General features: G+C 38.6%; 1 protein-coding gene across 1 annotated transcript in view; it reads left to right on the forward strand.

The window, feature by feature from the left end:
• The window catches only part of CSMD1 (CUB and Sushi multiple domains 1), a 2,061,182-nt gene that overhangs the window by 1,876,361 nt on the left and 166,406 nt on the right, over positions 1-18,415 (forward strand). The window contains exons 41-45 of the mRNA XM_025393463.1: positions 6,058-6,246; positions 14,505-14,682; positions 15,649-15,794; positions 16,572-16,652; positions 17,724-17,837. Coding sequence (XP_025249248.1) covers positions 6,058-6,246; positions 14,505-14,682; positions 15,649-15,794; positions 16,572-16,652; positions 17,724-17,837 — 708 coding nt within the window. The remainder of the gene's footprint in view (positions 1-6,057; positions 6,247-14,504; positions 14,683-15,648; positions 15,795-16,571; positions 16,653-17,723; positions 17,838-18,415) is intronic.

Below are 18,415 nucleotides of genomic sequence, written 5' to 3' on the forward strand. Positions count from 1 at the left end.
GAGGTAATCTCTCTCCTGAAACTCTCCCCTTATCCCAGACACTGAACTTTTTCTAGGTTTGGAACACATACTATTTCCTTTGGCTGAAAGGTCTGCCTTTCTTGGTCTTTTCATGATCTGTACCATTTTACTACTTAGATCTTAATTTAAACGTCATTTCTTCAACAAAACAATTTTGACCACTACTGCATAACCTTAACCAAGTTTTATATTGTCTTTGTTTCCATCCACTGTTTATATTTTTAGTAATAATTTATGCAACTTACAAGTCTTTTATACAATCATCTATGCTTTAATTTGTTTGCCTAAATTCACAAGAGTAAGACCCATTTCTAGTTTCCATTTATAACTAGCATTTATAACAGAGTACACTGTCAATATATAATCTTTATTTCACTCAGTAAATGAATGATAAAAATCACTGCGCTGCCCACACAGGCTAGTCTGCTTCCCCCACCCACACAGGATAATTGTTTTGTTGTCATTAAGAAAAGAAAAGAAAAAAAACAATTTTTTTCAACAGTTAGAGTAGCCCACAGCCATTGGCCTTGGAATCATTAAATGCAACTTCAAATTTCCTATTTTTGTGTTTGTCATAGAGGTTAATTTCATGAGCAGAAGAGGGCTAGAGCTTTCAACACTGGTTTTACATATCCCAAAAAAGAACTTAATTGTACTTCTTAAATTACTCAACAGACTACACAGACAAACTAAGGAAATGCATTGCTTTACATATTATTAACACTCCTTTGTGCAAATGTGTGCGTCTCTGTTAAACACTGTTTTAAGTGAAGGTTCACCAGGAGTACCTATGAGCCATTAACTTGTTAATATTGTATTGTGATAGTTGAGGCTTGTACACTTCCAAGGCACTGCTAATTCGTGGATGAAATCTTCTAATGAAGATTAGGTTGTATTGAATCTAGTTTTATTTGCTTCTCCTCTAGAAACTAGAAATCAGCTTTTCATGTTTTTGTTTTTGTTTTTTTTTCCTTAAGGTTTTATTAGCATTCATATTTGGTGTATAGGAGGACTCATTTTTCCAAGAGTTTATTACATTTAAAGTCAAACAAGAATGAGAAATGAATTGCTGATTTCATCCTAAAAGAGAATAATAAAGAAGGAAATGTGTTGATAGTTGAAACTCAGTGTGGAATTATTCATTCTTTTTTTGTGAGCATGGGTCTCTAAAGCAATTTTAGGTCCAAATAGCAATATTACGAGGAGGCATTCCATGCACTGTGGATTTTTTCTAGGCCATTTGGCACTGGCTTTCAAGAAAAGGCTGTTTTTGTGGACTTCAGCGTGGAGTGGGCCCTGGCAGAGGCACCAGTGGCCTTGCTGTGCGTTTGACAAGTTGGCCCAGGGAGCCACACGATGGGGGAATGCAGATGAGGGGTGTGCGTGTCACAGAAAAGAGAGAGATGCTGATTTGGCCTGGCTTTCTGTTTTAATGTTCCCTGTCCCTACATTTATTAGCATAGATTTCTAAGCATCTAGTTTTTCAAATAGGTGATAACAACAAAAACAATCAATAATGAGGGACACGCCACTCTAGCCTTTGAGCTATGTCCTTTAAGACATAATTGTTTCGTAGGGATTTGAATATTCTTCCTTCGAACACCTGCAGAACTTTTTCCTTGAAGCCAAGAACAATGTAAAAGATTCTAACAGTCCAATATTCTACTTTTCAGACACAAAAACAACTGAGAAACACTATTCTATATAATGTAGCTACTGTTTGGTAGACTGTTATATTAGTCCGTTTTCACGCTACTGATAAAGACATACCTAAGACTGGGAAGAAAAAGAGGTTGAATTGACTTACAGTTCCACATGGCTGGAGGGGGCAGCGGGGGTCTCAGAATCATGGTGGGAGGTGAAAGGCACTTCTTACATGGCGGCGGCACGAGAAAATGAGAAAGAAGAAAAAGTGGAAACCCCTGATAAAACCATCAGCTCTCGTGAGACTTATTCACTATCACGAGAATAGCATGAGATAGATCGGCCCCTATGATGCAGTTACCTCCCCTTGGGTCCTTGCCACATTCACAACATGTGGGAATTCTGGAGATACAATTCAAGTTGAGATTTGGGTGGGGACACAGCCATACCATGTCAACTGCACATTCCATTTTCACAAAATTGTGAGTTACAAACATTTTTTCTTTCATAAATTTCATTAATAGCAATTGTGCTTATAAGGTTTATTGATCTATAGTACATCCTTATAGAGTGTATCCACTCAGTAGTTCCATGGTATAATGTAGCTTTACCAAAAAGCAGCACTGGAACATTCATTCCTTTTTTTATTTGTAATTACATCTTTTTAAAGTAATATCATTTTTAATTGGCAAATTATAATTGTATACATTTATGGGGTAAAAACATTCATTCTAAAATTCATAATTTATCCTTGATTTTCTGTAAATAAAGCTTGTAAATATTGAGTTCTAAAGACTACATGTCAAAAGATAGCATTGAGTTAATCAGAATACTCATTTTTAATAACTATTTTTAATTTCATATTATCAATATATATTAGGTTTATGTAAAGGTAATCGAGGTTTTTGTCATTGAAAGTATGGCAAAAACTGCAATTACATTCACACCAACCTAAAATACAGGTAATTCTCTATAATGTTTAGGTGCATTATAAATTAAATGTAATAATTTTATTTGAATCTTGTGACAGTTTATTAAGTTTTATCACATAAATTACTTGATATTCAGCCTGATCTTGTTAATTAGGCAATACTCCTTTGCATCTGTTTTTTGTTTGTTTGAGATAAGATCTTGCTCTGTCACCCAGGCTGGAGTGCAGTGGTATGATCATAGCTCACTGCAGTCTTCAACTCCTGGTCTTAAGCAATCCTCCTGCCCCAGCCTCCCTAGTAGCTGGGATCACAGGCATGAGCCACTGCTCCCGGCCCTTTACATCTTTAGATAGTAGGTACAAGAGGTGATGTCTGGAGCTCTTAGGGAGCCCCCAAGGCCCTGTAAGTAATGAGCGACATAATCCAGTGGGGTTCTGGGTTTCAGAGGCTGCTCAGTGCTTCCCCCCAGATGAAGTTTCCTCCTCTCCCACTCTGGGAGGAATTTGTCTCACGTCGTGTTCTTCCCAGTTCTCGTCCGTGGGGGAGCCAATGCCAGGAATTATCTCAAGATACTTTTGCCACTGTGTGTCCTCTGATCTCAATTTTTCTTGTTCTCAATCATTTTTCTGCTGCTTCTCTGACTCTTGTTCAGAGATATATCATTGCATAATAAAAATAAATAAAAATAATTGCATAAATAAAAATAATTAAAACCAAGGGATGCTGAAAGGTGAAATAAAGGATTATTTTAACCTGCTGACTATAGTCAGGGCTTAACCATAGGATCCTGTTGTCAACTGCACAGTATACTTATAATATTGAAAATATAAATAAATACACAGAAATCTCTACAATCTGTGACTATTGAATGATATGACATTTAATCGCTGGCATTTATGAGTCGCTCCCTATTTTTTGTTGTTGTTGTTGTTTAGTCATTTGGATTTCTGTAGTGTAAATAATGCTGCAATGAACATCTTTAAACATTTACCTTTTCCTTCTTGGAAATCATGCTCATAATAGAGATTTCTGTAAATGTATTACTAGGTTTAATGTTATAATTGATTTTTTATGGCTTTATTCCAATGACTTTCTCAAACAGTTGTGGCAAATAATGTTGCCATCATTTAGTTACTCAAATGACTCACTAGCATTGCATATTGTTATTTATTTATTTGAGATGGAGTCTCACTCTGTTGCCAGGCTGGAGTGCAGTAGCGTGACCTCGGCTCACTGCAACCTTCGCCTCCTGGGTTTAAGAGATTCTCCTGCCTCAGCCTCCCAAGTAACTGGAATTACAGGTGCCCAATAACCACTCCTGGCTAAGTTTTGTATTTTTAATAGAGACGGGGTTTTACCATGTTAGTCAGGCTGGTCTCGATTTCTTGACCTCGTGATCCGCCCGCCTTGGTCTCCCAAAATGCTGGGATTACAAGCGTGAGCCACCGAGCCCAGCCTGTATATTGCTATTTTAAAGAGGAAACAATGCCATTTCATTAGTTTATTGAATAGGAAAAAGCTATGGATAATAATGAAACCTCATGGCTCCATGGAATGCTTAATATTTGGCAAATGTTAATGAAGACAAACTCCAAACAGCACTTACATTAATCTTGCGAACGCCAAGGTCACGGTGCAGGCCCACATCATACATTGCCTGGTTGCTATCTTCCATATGTTCTCACTTAATCTTTATGGTGATATCCAATCGCTTTAATATAAAACACAGACTGATTCATATTCTGAGCCTTACCTGTCTCTTAAATCTAATCTCTGAGTAAACCCACATCATGCCCTCTGTGTTCCCATCCCCCATCTGGAGGCCCGTCTGCCCCGTCCTGTCTTTTTTTCTGCCCACCTCTACTTTTTCCGGGTCCTGAACACAGAAACAAAAAATTATAGAATTCTGGGAAACACCTGCCATAATAATATATTGTTTGATTTTCCAGCATTTATTTACAAGTCTCAAAGCTACAGGCTCACTCCAATATTGTCAATGGTTAAGGAATTTACATATAAAATTGAAATTTCCATTTCACTTCATTCTCCACAGGAAAAGTCCCTCTGCAGAAGCTCGAAGCCTTTATTTTATGACTTTATTTTCAGTTGATTGTGAGGACAATGACCGGTGACCTCATGCTCTTTAAAAACTCATTGTGTTGCCTGGCGCTGAGGGTTGGTTTCAGCAGAATTACATGACAGGGAGGAGGTTCTCCCAGAACTGGTGCTACACAGTATGGTTTTGCTGCTGTATTAGGAGCAGGTTCCCAGTCTAATGGGAACTACCTTTATGGATAAAGCTGTGCCTAAACATTCAAAGATGCTAGAGAGGGCTTCTGCTGCTTCGAGTACTCACACCGTCTTCAACAGAGTAGGCGAGAGGAGTCTGCACAATGGCTCATTTAGCTTTAAGATTACAGTATCAGATGACACCTAATTTATGGATTAGTTACTTCTTACTAATTAATGAGTAAATGTTTAAACCACACAGACTGCAGACATTGATTATCTCTTGTCTTACCTAGAGTTTATTCTAGGGAACATAAAAGACACAATGATAAAACACAATAAATCATGTTATAAAAAATGGTACTGACAGTAGTCGCCAGCTTAGGGATTATACAGTTTTTTTTTTGGTTTTTTTTTGTTTTTTTTTTTAGAAAAAGACTAAAGAGACTGGAATGGATTTTCCTATTATATAAACAGTTAGTTAAACAAAACAATGACATATTTCCCAGTCAGGAGTACTTAGACTGGTAGTATATTTCCTGTTTAAAATGGAATTATTAGGTACATGTTCACCCAAATTCTTTGTGGGCCCCTTTTATTATTTGTATTACTTTTTCTGGGGGGGAGGGCGGTGGGGAACGGAGTCTCGGTCTGTCGCCCAGGCTGGAGTGCAGTGGCATGATCTCAGCTCACTGCAACCTCCGCCTCCAGGGTTCATGCCATTCTCCTCCCTCAGCCTCCCGAGTAGCTGGGACTACAGGTGCCCACCACACACCTGGCTAACTTTCTGTATTTTTAGTAGAGACAGGGTTTCACCATGTTAGCCAGCGTGGTCTTGATCTCCTGACCTCATGATTCACCCGCCTCGGCCTCCCAAAGTGCTGGGATTACAGGTGTGAGCCACCACGCCTGGACTGTATTACTTTCGTAAATAATTTACATCATATGCCTTTTTTCCATAGTAAAGATTATCAAATTTATTTTTGGTATGTGCTACATTCCTTTTAAAGAGCACACTATTTTATTAAATGCATATGGTTATAATTCTACTACTACTAATAACATCCAGTTGGACTGGATGGCAACTGACTCCTTAGAAAATATACATTATTAAACTTATATCCAACAACTTCATCTTAAGCAGCTACATATGATGACACTCCTCCTTCAAATTCCGGAGTAATTTAACCTCTCAAATATATGCTTTATTTTGTCTATTTGTTTCTTTCAGCCTATGAATTACAGAACTGTCCAGATCCACCCCCATTTCAGAATGGGTACATGATCAACTCGGATTACAGTGTGGGGCAATCAATATCTTTCGAGTGTTATCCTGGGTACATTCTAATAGGCCATCCTGTGCTCACTTGTCAGCATGGGATCAACAGAAACTGGAACTACCCTTTTCCAAGATGTGATGGTAAGTTCATCATTTCGCTTGGGGGCAATTTAATGTTTCATGGGCATAATAGCACATTAAATATTAAATGAACATATCCAATAATGTATTAATGTATTCAATAAATATTCATTGAGAATCTATTATGTTTTACTCACTCTACTTAATATTTAAGGAATATGTCATATACTAGTAAGTTAAAAGTGGAAAAGAAACCCTTGTTGCCAAGGAAATTATAAGGATAGCAAAATAGTAAACACAAGAGGAATGTTATACTCAGCTGCAGGTAAGGAGATGGCACAGGCTTGGCAAGCCATCAGGGAAATCTCCGTGAAGTCAGCAGCGTACAGCTTTACAGTGGTTATATCAAATTGTCGGACCAGAGGGAAAAAGGGTACTTATTAATTTGATCTTTGGTATTTATTTTTGTTTAGCTTTTACAATAATTGTATATTGCTTTTGCATTTCAGAAAAATGAACTCATTTTTGTAGTGGGCCTTGAAAGGTACATAGCATTTTGCTACTTGGAGGTGGAACACTCCAGGTAGAAGAAACAGTGTCAGAAAAAGCGCAGTATAGATGCAGTCTTAGGAGAAAACAGTAGAGTGGTCTAATAGTGTAGGAGGAGGGGCTCTTGGGAGAGGTTGGAGGCAAGTTCTTGTTCAATGGTGCAACAGAAGACCTGGTCTCTTTAGCTGTCCTTTCCTGAGCAGGAATCCTGACTTTAATGCTTCTGTGTGACTGCCTAATTTTTATGATGACTTTGACATTTTTTCAATATCAAATTAAAATAATAGATCCATACGATGTTTAGGAAGAATGCATATGTAATAGAAAATTGACTGTAAACCCGATATTCTAACACTATGCATACAGGGCCTTTGAATGAAAAAATAATGAAATTACCAATTCCGTGGACCTTTGAAATACCAAACACTTGTATCCTGTGGGGAAAAGGGAAAGATATCTGGCCGTGCTTTAATTTCTACTGAAGAAGTAAAAGAAGCACATCAATAGACTTTTAAAATCACAGTTTTTACCCATATTTATCTATTCTATATTATTATAAAAATAACTACAAACACACTTTGGGAGGCCAAGGCAGGCAGGTCACGAGGTCAGGAGTTTGAGACCATCCTGGCTAACACGGTGAAACCCTATCTCTACTAAAAATACAAAAAAATTAGCCGGGCGTGGTGGCGGCGCCTGTAGTCCCAGCTAGTCAGGAGTATGAGGCAGGAGAATGGCGTGAACCCGGGAGGCGGAGGTTGCAGTGAGCTGAGATCACGCCACTGCCCTCCAGCCTGGGCGACAGAGTGAGACTCTGTCTCAAATAAATAAATAAATAAATAAATAAATTAAATTAAATAAAAAATAACTGCAAACAATTATTCACCATATTTTAAAAGTATTTTATCTTAATCTAATATTTATTTAATTACATATAAAATAGCACTTAAAATTAATTTTATAAAATAAGGATAGCAGTAACCTACCTGGGCTGTTTTTCATTAAAACATTTTTTAAATCTTTAAGTCTACTTTCCTTTCTAGAAACTCATATATATGTATAAATTCCTTTGAAATTATCAGGATTGAAGCCTCTTATTTGCAAGTTTGGTGTGAAGACTTTGAATTCATATGTAAATGGTAGACTCTCTGGCTTGATATTAAAAAACTACAATTAAGTATCTAATTTGATTTTATTGCTTTCTCAAGCTTAGTTTTTCAATATGGAAATAACTGCTCTGGCTTAGAATTATTTTGTCAGTGTGAAAATAACAAAATCTATCTTTTTTGATAGAATTTAAAGTGATGCCACCTTTCCTAATTCTAACATGGTGTATAACACCATCCAGAATTAGCTAAACTCTGGATGAGTTTAAAGCCTAAAGCCCTTGAGACTCCCAAAACCAGCCTGAGGCTTCATTCTCCATTAGAAGAACTCAGAGACATCTCTAAAACTGTCATGCTTGTCGTTATGGTTTTAACAGGGAGGGGATATGTCAGTATCTTCCAGGGAAAAGACACGTGTGGCAGAGTCCAGGAGGATGTCTCACTCTCTCAGAAACCCCATGTGACCACAGGCAGAAGACCATCACCCTGGTCACCTCTTCGGGTCTGAGTTTTGAGGTTTCTAGTGGGGCTCTGCTTTGTAGGCAGGACTGAGGGATGGAATGTCCAATGGCTGATCTTGGCCTCCAGGTAGACAGCTGTGCCCCACATGCCCCAGCCTAAGCTACATGGTTGGTTTTTCTGGTGTAACCAGCTCCCACCTGGCATTGCTAGATCAGACCAATTACATACTCCACAAAGACCCCGCCTAGGAGTGAGCGCAGAGGCCAGATCTCTCTGGTCCATGCCAAGTTCTTTACTAAACAAGCATTTGTACTATTATATTTCTATTTTTACCAATACTCATAAACCAAATTAAAAAACTGAAACACAGGATTCATGTAAAAGTTGATCATAAATATTGAAAGAAATTAGAGGACCTATATAAAGGATTTTCTAAGAACCATCTAATGTGTATTTAATATCCTTTTCATATTAAAAAAGCTGTTATTTAACACAAAAGGTGCTTTACTTGTGAAACTTTATATTTCTTAAAGAAGTCATTGATTCATAAGAATGAGGAGGCTGTTCAGATGCCTATTGGGCACAGTTATATGGCACTTAAGTCTTCCCCAGAGACAGCAGTAAACACTGCTGACAACCCAGTATCTTCATGTAACATGTATTTTATTAATTGACAGTGGTTTATCATTTCGGATCAATGGTTGCTATATAGGTCAAGTGTACTGAAAAACCATCTTCAAAGGTCCAGCCCTGTAGACTTCAAAAGAACTTCAGAAAAAAATGGAGATACTTTAAACAACTTCTCGATGTCTTTATTAAAAATTGACCGGTTTGGATAATTAATGAAATAATTCTAAATCCTAAGGCATCAGTCTTCACAAGTATATATGAAATCAATTTGTATGTACATACTGAAAATACATATTAAGCTACATAAGAATCTATTACGTGAAATTAATACAGTATAAATTTATCTGAAAAACTGTGATCTGAAAGTATGATATCTATGAAAATAAACAAATGAAAGAAAATGTCTCTGAAAGTTACCTGAGAAATTCAAGACATTATTTTTCTGTCAGTAACATAATTACACAGAAGTCTCAGTTAAAAAAAAAAAAAAAAAAAAGGTTATAGAGGCCGGGTGCAGTGGCTCACGCCTGTAATCCCAACACTTTGGGAGACCGAGGTGGGTGGATCACTTGAGGTCAGGAGTTTGAGAACAGCCTGGCCAACATGGCAAAGCCCCAACTCTACTAAAAATAAAAAAAATTAGCCAGGCGTGGTGGCGGGCACCCAGCTACCTGGGAGGCTGAGTCAGAAGAATCGCTTGAACCCGGAAGGTGGAGGTTTCAGTGAGCCAAGATAGCACCATTGCACTCCAACCTGGGTGACATGAGCAAAACTCCATCTCAAAAAAAGGAAAAAAAAAAATTGGGGTTATAATTGTTAAAATATGTTTAAGAAACTGAAATGTTTATGCATAAAAGTATACTTTTAGGTATCAAAAAAATCTTAAACACTATCATAACAAACTTGACTTAAATACATTAGTATGTGTAGAGTGGGGAACTGCATAGACGGAGATAATTATTAATGTAAGTAATATGTTGTGATAGGTATGTTAGCAGCTTCTTTGAATTTGACAGATTTTGTAAGCAGAAAACAATTTTATTGCAAAATTGACATGAGAAATGCAACCAGCTAAACAATGTATTATTACATACGTACTTTTTGAAATTAAGACTTACCAAGTTGATTGGTAAATACAGAAAATAATCTTTCCCAGTAATAGAGAATAAAAATAACTGTAAAGAATGCAACTCTGTCTCTTTATTTTTCTTACTTACATTCACAAATACAGTTTTTAAAATCTCCATTACCAAACGACAATTTCCAAGACAGTGCATTCTGGCTTCTTATCTGAAAATACCTCTAAGGAAACCAGAGTAAGAGAAGGAAGAAAAATGATGGCAGAAATAACTCTGGTGCCCTACACGGTAGGGGAGATTAAGCTTTCAGTATCTGGATATATTAAGAGTCAGGATATTTTTATATTAATAAATATTTACATATATATTTATATTTATTATAACATATTTACTATATTTTATATTAATATTTATGCCAAGTATATTTATTAGTTTTTTAATATGGAATTTCTTTCATATTCTTAATGTTTAGGCAAAAAACTTAACATAATTCTAGAGAAAACCATCTATAAATGATAAGCCTCTTAGCAAACATTCAAGGTTTTAAAATTTAAATTATTTTGTTTTTACTTTATTTATTTGAGATGGGGTCTCAGTCTGTTGCCCAGGCTGGAGTGCAGTAGTGCAATCACCGCTCACTGTAGCATTGACCTGCCAGGCTCAAGCAGTCCTCCCACTTCAGCCTCCCATGTGGCTGGGACTATAGGCATGTGCTCCCATGCATGACTAATTAAAAAAAAAATTATTGTTTTTTTTTTTAATAGATGGGATCTCCCTGTATTGCCCAGACTAGTCTCGAACTCCTGGGCTCAAATGATCCTCCTGCCTCAGCCTACCAAAGTGCTGAAATTATAGCTATGAGCCACACACAGCCAGCCTGTTTTAATTTTAGTTTGATGTAACATCACTTAATATGCCCTATCCATCTCTCTTCACAGAAAGTCACATTGCATAAAGAGAGGAAAAGGTAGCACAATAAAGAGATGTTTCCTTGTACCTCCGCCCTCCTTTGCCAATGTGTGCCAGCCCACCAGTTGATTTTCTGGTATCTTCTAGCTCTGGCTTCACACCTGAGCAGGAGTCAGTCACATATACCCATCACTTTTGTGTGTGTGAACCACCAAAGGTCCCCCCTTCCCACTTCTCAGGGATATCAATTAACGAAGGGAAGCCTCGGTGGTGTTTGAAGCAATGGTAGAGAGTGGTGCTGTGGGGGAGGTCAGTGGTGCCAGGGTACCTGGGCTAGTTTGCCATTGGGCATGACATTCAACTTAGACATCACTGCCATCACTTTGAACACAGCGACTGCTGGCTCTAGAATTGGATCAAAATATGCTGCTTTGTTATCTTTATGTGCTTATTCTCTGGAAAAATACATGAGCAAACAGCTTCAGCAATTCCCTCCTCCACCGCCTTGCACCGCAATGCTCTCTCCCACGTGCACATCCGGGTATTCATGAGCACGGAAATGCGTGCGCGTCTCTTTACTCCATGGCTCCCGAGACCGGAGGGAGTTTGGCCTCTCCATCTCTTTCAGTTGCTGATGCCATGGCCAGCTGCTTGTCTTCCTGGTCAGGCTCGGACCAGAGTCTCCCAGGCAGACAGGTGAGGAGCTGGGAGGTACCTGCTGTGCTCCACGCAGAGCTTCCTCCTTCATCTCACTCCAGACTCCACTTTGAAGCCCACCTCCAGGGAAAGGAAGGCAGCGGGGATGCGCTTCCTGCCGAGACACGCACACTTCCTGCGGAGGCAGATCACAGGCCCGCGTCTCTGCGGAGCTCAGTGAGACGCCACCACTTGGGGAAATGCAAGCATGCCTTTGATGCCACTCCAGGGAGGCTAAAGACTTTCTGGAACTAGATAAAGATCAGGCCAGGGAAAAGGAGAGGGGAAACTTTGACTCCAGTTTTTTTAGGGTCTTCTTTTTTTTCATCTCTAGACTACCCAGTGGGAGGGCAACAGGATTTTGCTTTGAGAGAATTTTGTGTGCTCACGGATAGAATGTTATTATCTTATGTGATGATGAGCGTCTCTTCTTTTCCTTCACAGTACTTGCACCCGTTGAATTTTAAACTTCTGTAGTATTTGCTTAATATCTCTTTTCATCACTGTTCAGTAAGCTTTTTACAAAGGCAGCAACAGGGTCTCCACGGTTCACTATGGCGTCTCCAGCCCCAAGCACCCTTTCTGGTACATAATACACTCTCAGTAGATACTTGTTGAGGGAGTGATTGAAAAGATTTGTTATTTGGATTTCATAGATAAGTCATGGCAAGAATCACTGACTTGCTCAATGTCATAGAGCTATTCAGTGGCATAAAGAATATTGGAATCAGGAATGTGTTCTACCAAGAAAATCACCACCTCATTTCTTTTGCCCTTTAAGACGTGGGAACGATGGCTTTTTGTTTTGTTTTCCCAACAGGAAGGGTGCTACTATCTATAATGTGGTTAGATAACTTCAAGATTCAACTAGAAAAGCAGAAATGCAAAAGGGAAACCTTAGCATTGTAAGTCCACACTAAATTAATAGCATGGAGTCACTCGTAAAGGGTTTCAGCCTAATTGGTTTCATGAGTTTGCTATTAAAGTGCTTTCTGGTTATTCTCTAATTCATCAATTCATCAATTTGTTTATCATGATCCGAGCTAGACAGTAGGGACTGATGAAAGGAGGTAGCGGCTGGGGTGGGAGGAGGAGACGCAGACCGTGTCTCCTAGAGGCTGACAGTCTCATGGGAGCTGTGTGGTCTGTGAGCAGATACTGGACCTCTAGAGCCAGAGCAACCAGGAAAGACTTTAAGGAGGCAGTGATAAGGCGTTGAGTTTTGAAGGAAGAGACAAATTTGCCTTGGCAGGAAATAGAAGAAAGGCATGTGAACACTCCCTCGACGTCTGGAGGGAGGAAAAGTGCACTGCCAACAGGAGACCAAAGTAGCTTGTTATGGGGACAGCGTGGTTTATAGTCCCATTATTATTATTATTAATTATTATTAGAGACAGAGACTCTCTCTGTCACCCAGGCTGGAGTGCAATGGCACAATCTTGGCTTACTGCACCCTCCACCTCCCATATTGAAGCAATTCTCCTGCCTCAGCCCCCCAAGTACCTGGGATTACTGGTGTGTACCACCACGCCTGGCTAATTTTTGTATTTTTAGTAGAGTTGGGGTTTCACCATGTTAGCCAGGCTGGTCTTGAACTCCCGACCTAAGGTGATCCACCCCCCTCAGTTTCCCAAACTGCTGGGGTTACAGGCGTGAGCCACCGTGCCCGGCGTATGGTCCCATGTTACAGATGACAAGCTTCAGGAGTGTCCCAGACCCTGACCTCATAGAATTTACAGAAATGGAGGCTCCCAGGGGTAATTTGCTTCTCCAGCTTGCAAATCCAGGTTTGTGTGACTCCAGACCTCACTTAGTAATAATGATGCTGTAAAACTTTTAAAATAGTCTCTACATATAGTCCTTTCTTCTGATGAAAGGATCCAAATCTCCAGTCAGGTTCAATCCAATGTTCTTTTCAAATCAATACACATCTGTGCGGTTCAGTGGTTCAGCAATGTATCATATCCTGCCTCACGGTATATTCTCACTTGTTATTAAACTTTTCTTTTGTTTATCTGTTTGTGTATCTGGGCCTTTTTCCTCCACCTAAATTCTATACCATCTTTGGCAGCCCTTTAAGGTTCAAGAGAGTTGTGAACACTCATCTCACACCTCTTAGCTGTTGGTTTGATTTCAAAGTTTAAAGTTTTATGACTTTGATGCACTATGTTTGAATTAAAGACTGTATTTCAGGTTATTCCATTAGTACTTGGACATGTCGTTTTCCATAAATAAAATAATTACCATTAAAATAATAAATATACATTTCTTAACAAAAATGAAAATAAATTGGGTATTGTGGTAGTTCTTCAAGTTGTTGAACACTTGTAAAAACTGGAAATGCTTCCATAAAACATCACTTACATAATCTTGCATTACATTATCTTACTTCTTCAGGTATATATCTGAAGAAGTAAGATAAGTAAAGAATTGATAATGTTTTTGTTTTAAGGCAAATAGACTTAGATAAAACTGTTTCAGATGACTTGTAAATAGGGTCTAGCGGTGTGAGTTAGAAAAAGCAGTTACATAGTTATGAATACTTTCCCCATAATTCATTGTGCTGGACACTCGAATGGGTTATCAGCAGGTCACAGATGATAACTAAGGATTTTATTTGAGTCCTAGAATAAATTTGTCCTAAAGGAATTTTGAAGATATGGAGAATATATTAAATAAAACTGAGATAACTTAGCTTAGACATATAATTCTTCTAAGGTCTTCAAATTTTAGGAGAGTAATTTTGACAAAACAGTCATCAGAAATATTTCTCACTTACTTCCCTTCAGGAAAAATGTTGGCTAAGGTACTTTGGAGTCAAATATTTAGCTTTCTACTTTCTAAAATCAGCTGTATGGCATTTGTTTTTTCTTGGCTTCCTTCGCAGCCCCTTGTGGGTACAATGTAACTTCTCAGAATGGCACCATCTACTCCCCTGGCTTTCCTGATGAGTATCCGATCCTGAAAGACTGCATTTGGCTCATCACGGTGCCTCCCGGGCACGGAGTTTACATCAACTTCACCCTGTTACAGACGGAAGCTGTGAACGATTACATTGCTGTTTGGTATGAGAAACTCTCAAGTCAAAATATCTGTAATCATGATAAACAATTCTGACTTAGCATACATATGCCATTTATATACAGGGCACATATTTAGAATAAACTTCTTAGATACTAGAGAAGAAATTCAACGAAATCCAGAGATATAGGGAATCAATTTCACATAGTACATGGGGGTTTTGCGGCATGGTAGAAATAGGCAGAATTGTGTCTGTGTGTCTGTATCTGTGTGTGTGTAGAGGATGTGTGTTTGTGGGTGTGTGTGGGGTATATCTGTGTGATGTGTGTCTCTATAGGTGTGTATGTGTGGTGTGTGTGGCTTGTGTATGTCTGTGTGTGGCTTATATGTGTGTTTGTGTGTGTGGTGTCTGTGTGTGGCTTATATGTGCGTTTGTGTGTGTGGTGTCTGTGTGTGTGGCGTGTATGTTATGTGTGTGTGCATGTTGTGTGTGGTGTGGCTGCACTCTTGTCGGAGCCCACAGTGGAAGCAGGAGCAGAAGCCAGTGGCCAGGGCAAGTAGAAGCAGAAGACCATGCTGGCCAGGCTGGTCTTGAACTCCTGACCTCAGGTGATCTGTCCACCTTGGCCTCCCAAAATGCTGGGATTCAAGGTGAGAGCCACCGTGACTGGCCAATTTTACCTCTTTCTGGTAAAAGAAAGAGTGCTTACAAAACTCCCTTTATGCTTGATGAAACAATGACAAAAATCACGCAACATGGATGAGGAAAGGCGCGCTGCTGTTGACATTTGACCAGTGCTGAGCGCCTGCTGAACACTAATGAAAGACAGAGACTGGAGGGTTCCTCAACTTTGTGGAAATTCAACATCTTGGTGTTTACAAAGACAGTATCCAGAGAGTGGATATGTTTTATTGCTTTTATAAAAAAAATCAATTCATTAGCCAAAGTTTCCATTAATCTCACTCAGAAGTAAATATACTTAGACGGCCGCCTCTTTCTGTCTTTCTAGGGACGGTCCCGATCAGAACTCACCCCAGCTGGGAGTTTTCAGTGGCAACACAGCCCTCGAAACGGCATATAGTTCCACCAACCAAGTCTTGCTCAAGTTCCACAGCGACTTTTCAAATGGAGGCTTCTTTGTCCTCAATTTCCACGGTCAGTTGATTTTCACTCCGGTAATTAAGACTGAGAATTCCATGTGGTGTTTCCTGCTGAAGTTTCCTGACTCAGCCAAGGGCGTATATGATTCTCTTGCATTGGAGGCCACTGTTTCCTGTGGTCCTTTTTTTGTTTAATGATATCTTTATTCTTTCACATCATATCAAGCTTGGATTTATTCCAAGATACATGTATCCTAAATGAAAATCTGAGATGAAGACCATCGAAAGAGATTTGGTACCTTCTATAGATTTACTCATCCCTGTCTCAAGATAAGATGTTATAGCAAATGTCATGTAACTATAAATGGTGTGAAAGCAAACCTCCAATAATCCTGGGAATGCACTCTAAATGGTATGCAGAACATCTATCAATCAATCGCTTATCTCTCACGAACACTGCCACCCACAGAACTCCTCGGGACAAGGGACAGGGCAAATGTTAGCAAATCTAAACATGGACAGGGAGCCAGGTTGACTGTTGAGTCATTCTTCTTGCAAAATTCCAAACATCTGTAAAGTGTGTTTCTTTAAATGCTATACTTTAAAAAATAATTGTATACTTTTTTCCTTGGTCTTTAACTATTTTTTGGCATTAAATAATAATATGAACATTTGAAGCTTGGGAATTTTATAAAACTATGATTCATGAATATAGACATTTCAGTCAGCATACTTAAGCATTATAACAACTGTCAGGTGAATTTTTGTAATACTTGTGTTTATTCAGCAAGTGTAATTGCAATTATTATTATTCTTTCCATTAATCATTTAGCATTTCAGCTCAAGAAATGTCAACCTCCCCCAGCGGTTCCACAGGCAGAAATGCTTACTGAGGATGATGATTTTGAAATAGGTAATATTTTCTTCATTACAATACCATGAACTCAACACGACATTTTTTTACACCCACTTCTCATTGTAATCATTACTCAGACAAGTTAATGAGTAATTTGTCAGAGAAACAAAAACGAAAACAAAAAGCAAACTATCCTTAAAGTATTGCTGAGAACTTATGCAGAGGTCGTGTGTCAAATAGAAAATGTCTGTCCTTCTTCATTACCATGATTTTTTTTTGTTTTGCCATTTGAATTTTGATATGATTTTGAACATTTTTTTCCTCTACGACATTTGCTAATCGTATTTGCTAGACACACTTGGGCAGATATCTGCATTTAGTTAGGGGGACACATTCATGCACTTGAGAAAAATCTTAATCATTCGTGGCTAAAAGGATGATTACATAACATTAGCATTTCCTTGAAACTGGGATATAATAAGAGAAAATATTTGGTGATGATATTTAGGATTTCTGCTTTATCATTTTATATTAATGATCTAATTTATTAAATACTCTTCTGGTCATACTGAGAAGGCAGTGATGTCATATGTTTATAGTATAATTATTGTAACCCAGGATTTTTCAGTCCCAATTATAAAACTCTGCCCTGTGTTTCAGACCACTGGTCAAACCATGTGACCCGATTTCTGCTGTCCTCACCCTGGCTTAGTTAATTGGAACATTGTGCTAAGTAGGCCAAGGTCAGACATGAGTCTCCATGGATGCTGTAAAGCCATTCGATTCTACAATCTTGCTTAAACCATAGCATCTATTTTCCTTTTTTTTATTTTTTTATTTTTCCATCTGCAATCACTGGGGAAGGGGAACCAACGTGAATGCATCAGTCAAGGAAGAAAAGCTGGCCCATCATTTCAGTACTAATATCGGCTAAGCTTAATAGAGCATCTTTATAAATTAAGAACTTAAAATGGTACTACTTTTAAAAGACTAAAAATAAATACAGACACAGTTTCTAAAAAGATTTGCTAGTTGATTTAATTCATTAAGTAGTCTGATATGTGTAACACCTTCACACTCTCAGAAGGTCACACACAAATTCCTGGTTTGTTGTATTGACTCTTCTAGGAGATTTTGTGAAGTACCAGTGCCACCCCGGGTACACCTTGGTGGGGACCGACACTCTTACCTGCAAGCTCAGTTCCCAGTTGCAGTTTGAAGGTTCTCTCCCAACATGTGAAGGTATGCACTGTTTGATACTAAAACTACATAAACTTATTCAACATGGAAAATTGTATTGTTTGTATTAATGTGCATTTCTTTGTAGAGGTGTGAATTTATTTATTTTTTATTTATTTTGGAGATAGGGTCTTACTCTGTCACCCAGGTGGGAGTGCAGTGGTGCAATCATAGCTCACCACCGCCTCAACTTCCCTCATCTCAGGTGATCCTCCTGCCTCAGCCTCCTGAGTAACTGGGACTACATGCGTGCACCACCATGCCTGGCTAATTTTTGAAAATTTTTTATATATATAAACAGGTTTTCACCATGTTACCCAGACTGGTCTTGAACTTCTGGACTCAAGCGATCCCCCTGCCTCAGCTTCCCAAATTGCTAAGATTGCAGGCATGAACCACTGCACCCAGCCTGCACTTAATCTGTGCTCTGATCCCATTGCAATGAAACTAGCATGCTAACAGAAATATCCAATGATGCTTTTTCTTTTAGCTAGTCCTAGAAAATAAACCAAGGCCATATCAAATAAGAAATCATGTTTCTCACAGCAATTTATCATGTAAATGTTCAAATATGGCAAAAT

The sequence above is a fragment of the Theropithecus gelada genome, chromosome 8 (genome assembly GCF_003255815.1).
Source record: "Theropithecus gelada isolate Dixy chromosome 8, Tgel_1.0, whole genome shotgun sequence".
NCBI lineage: Eukaryota > Metazoa > Chordata > Mammalia > Primates > Cercopithecidae > Theropithecus > Theropithecus gelada.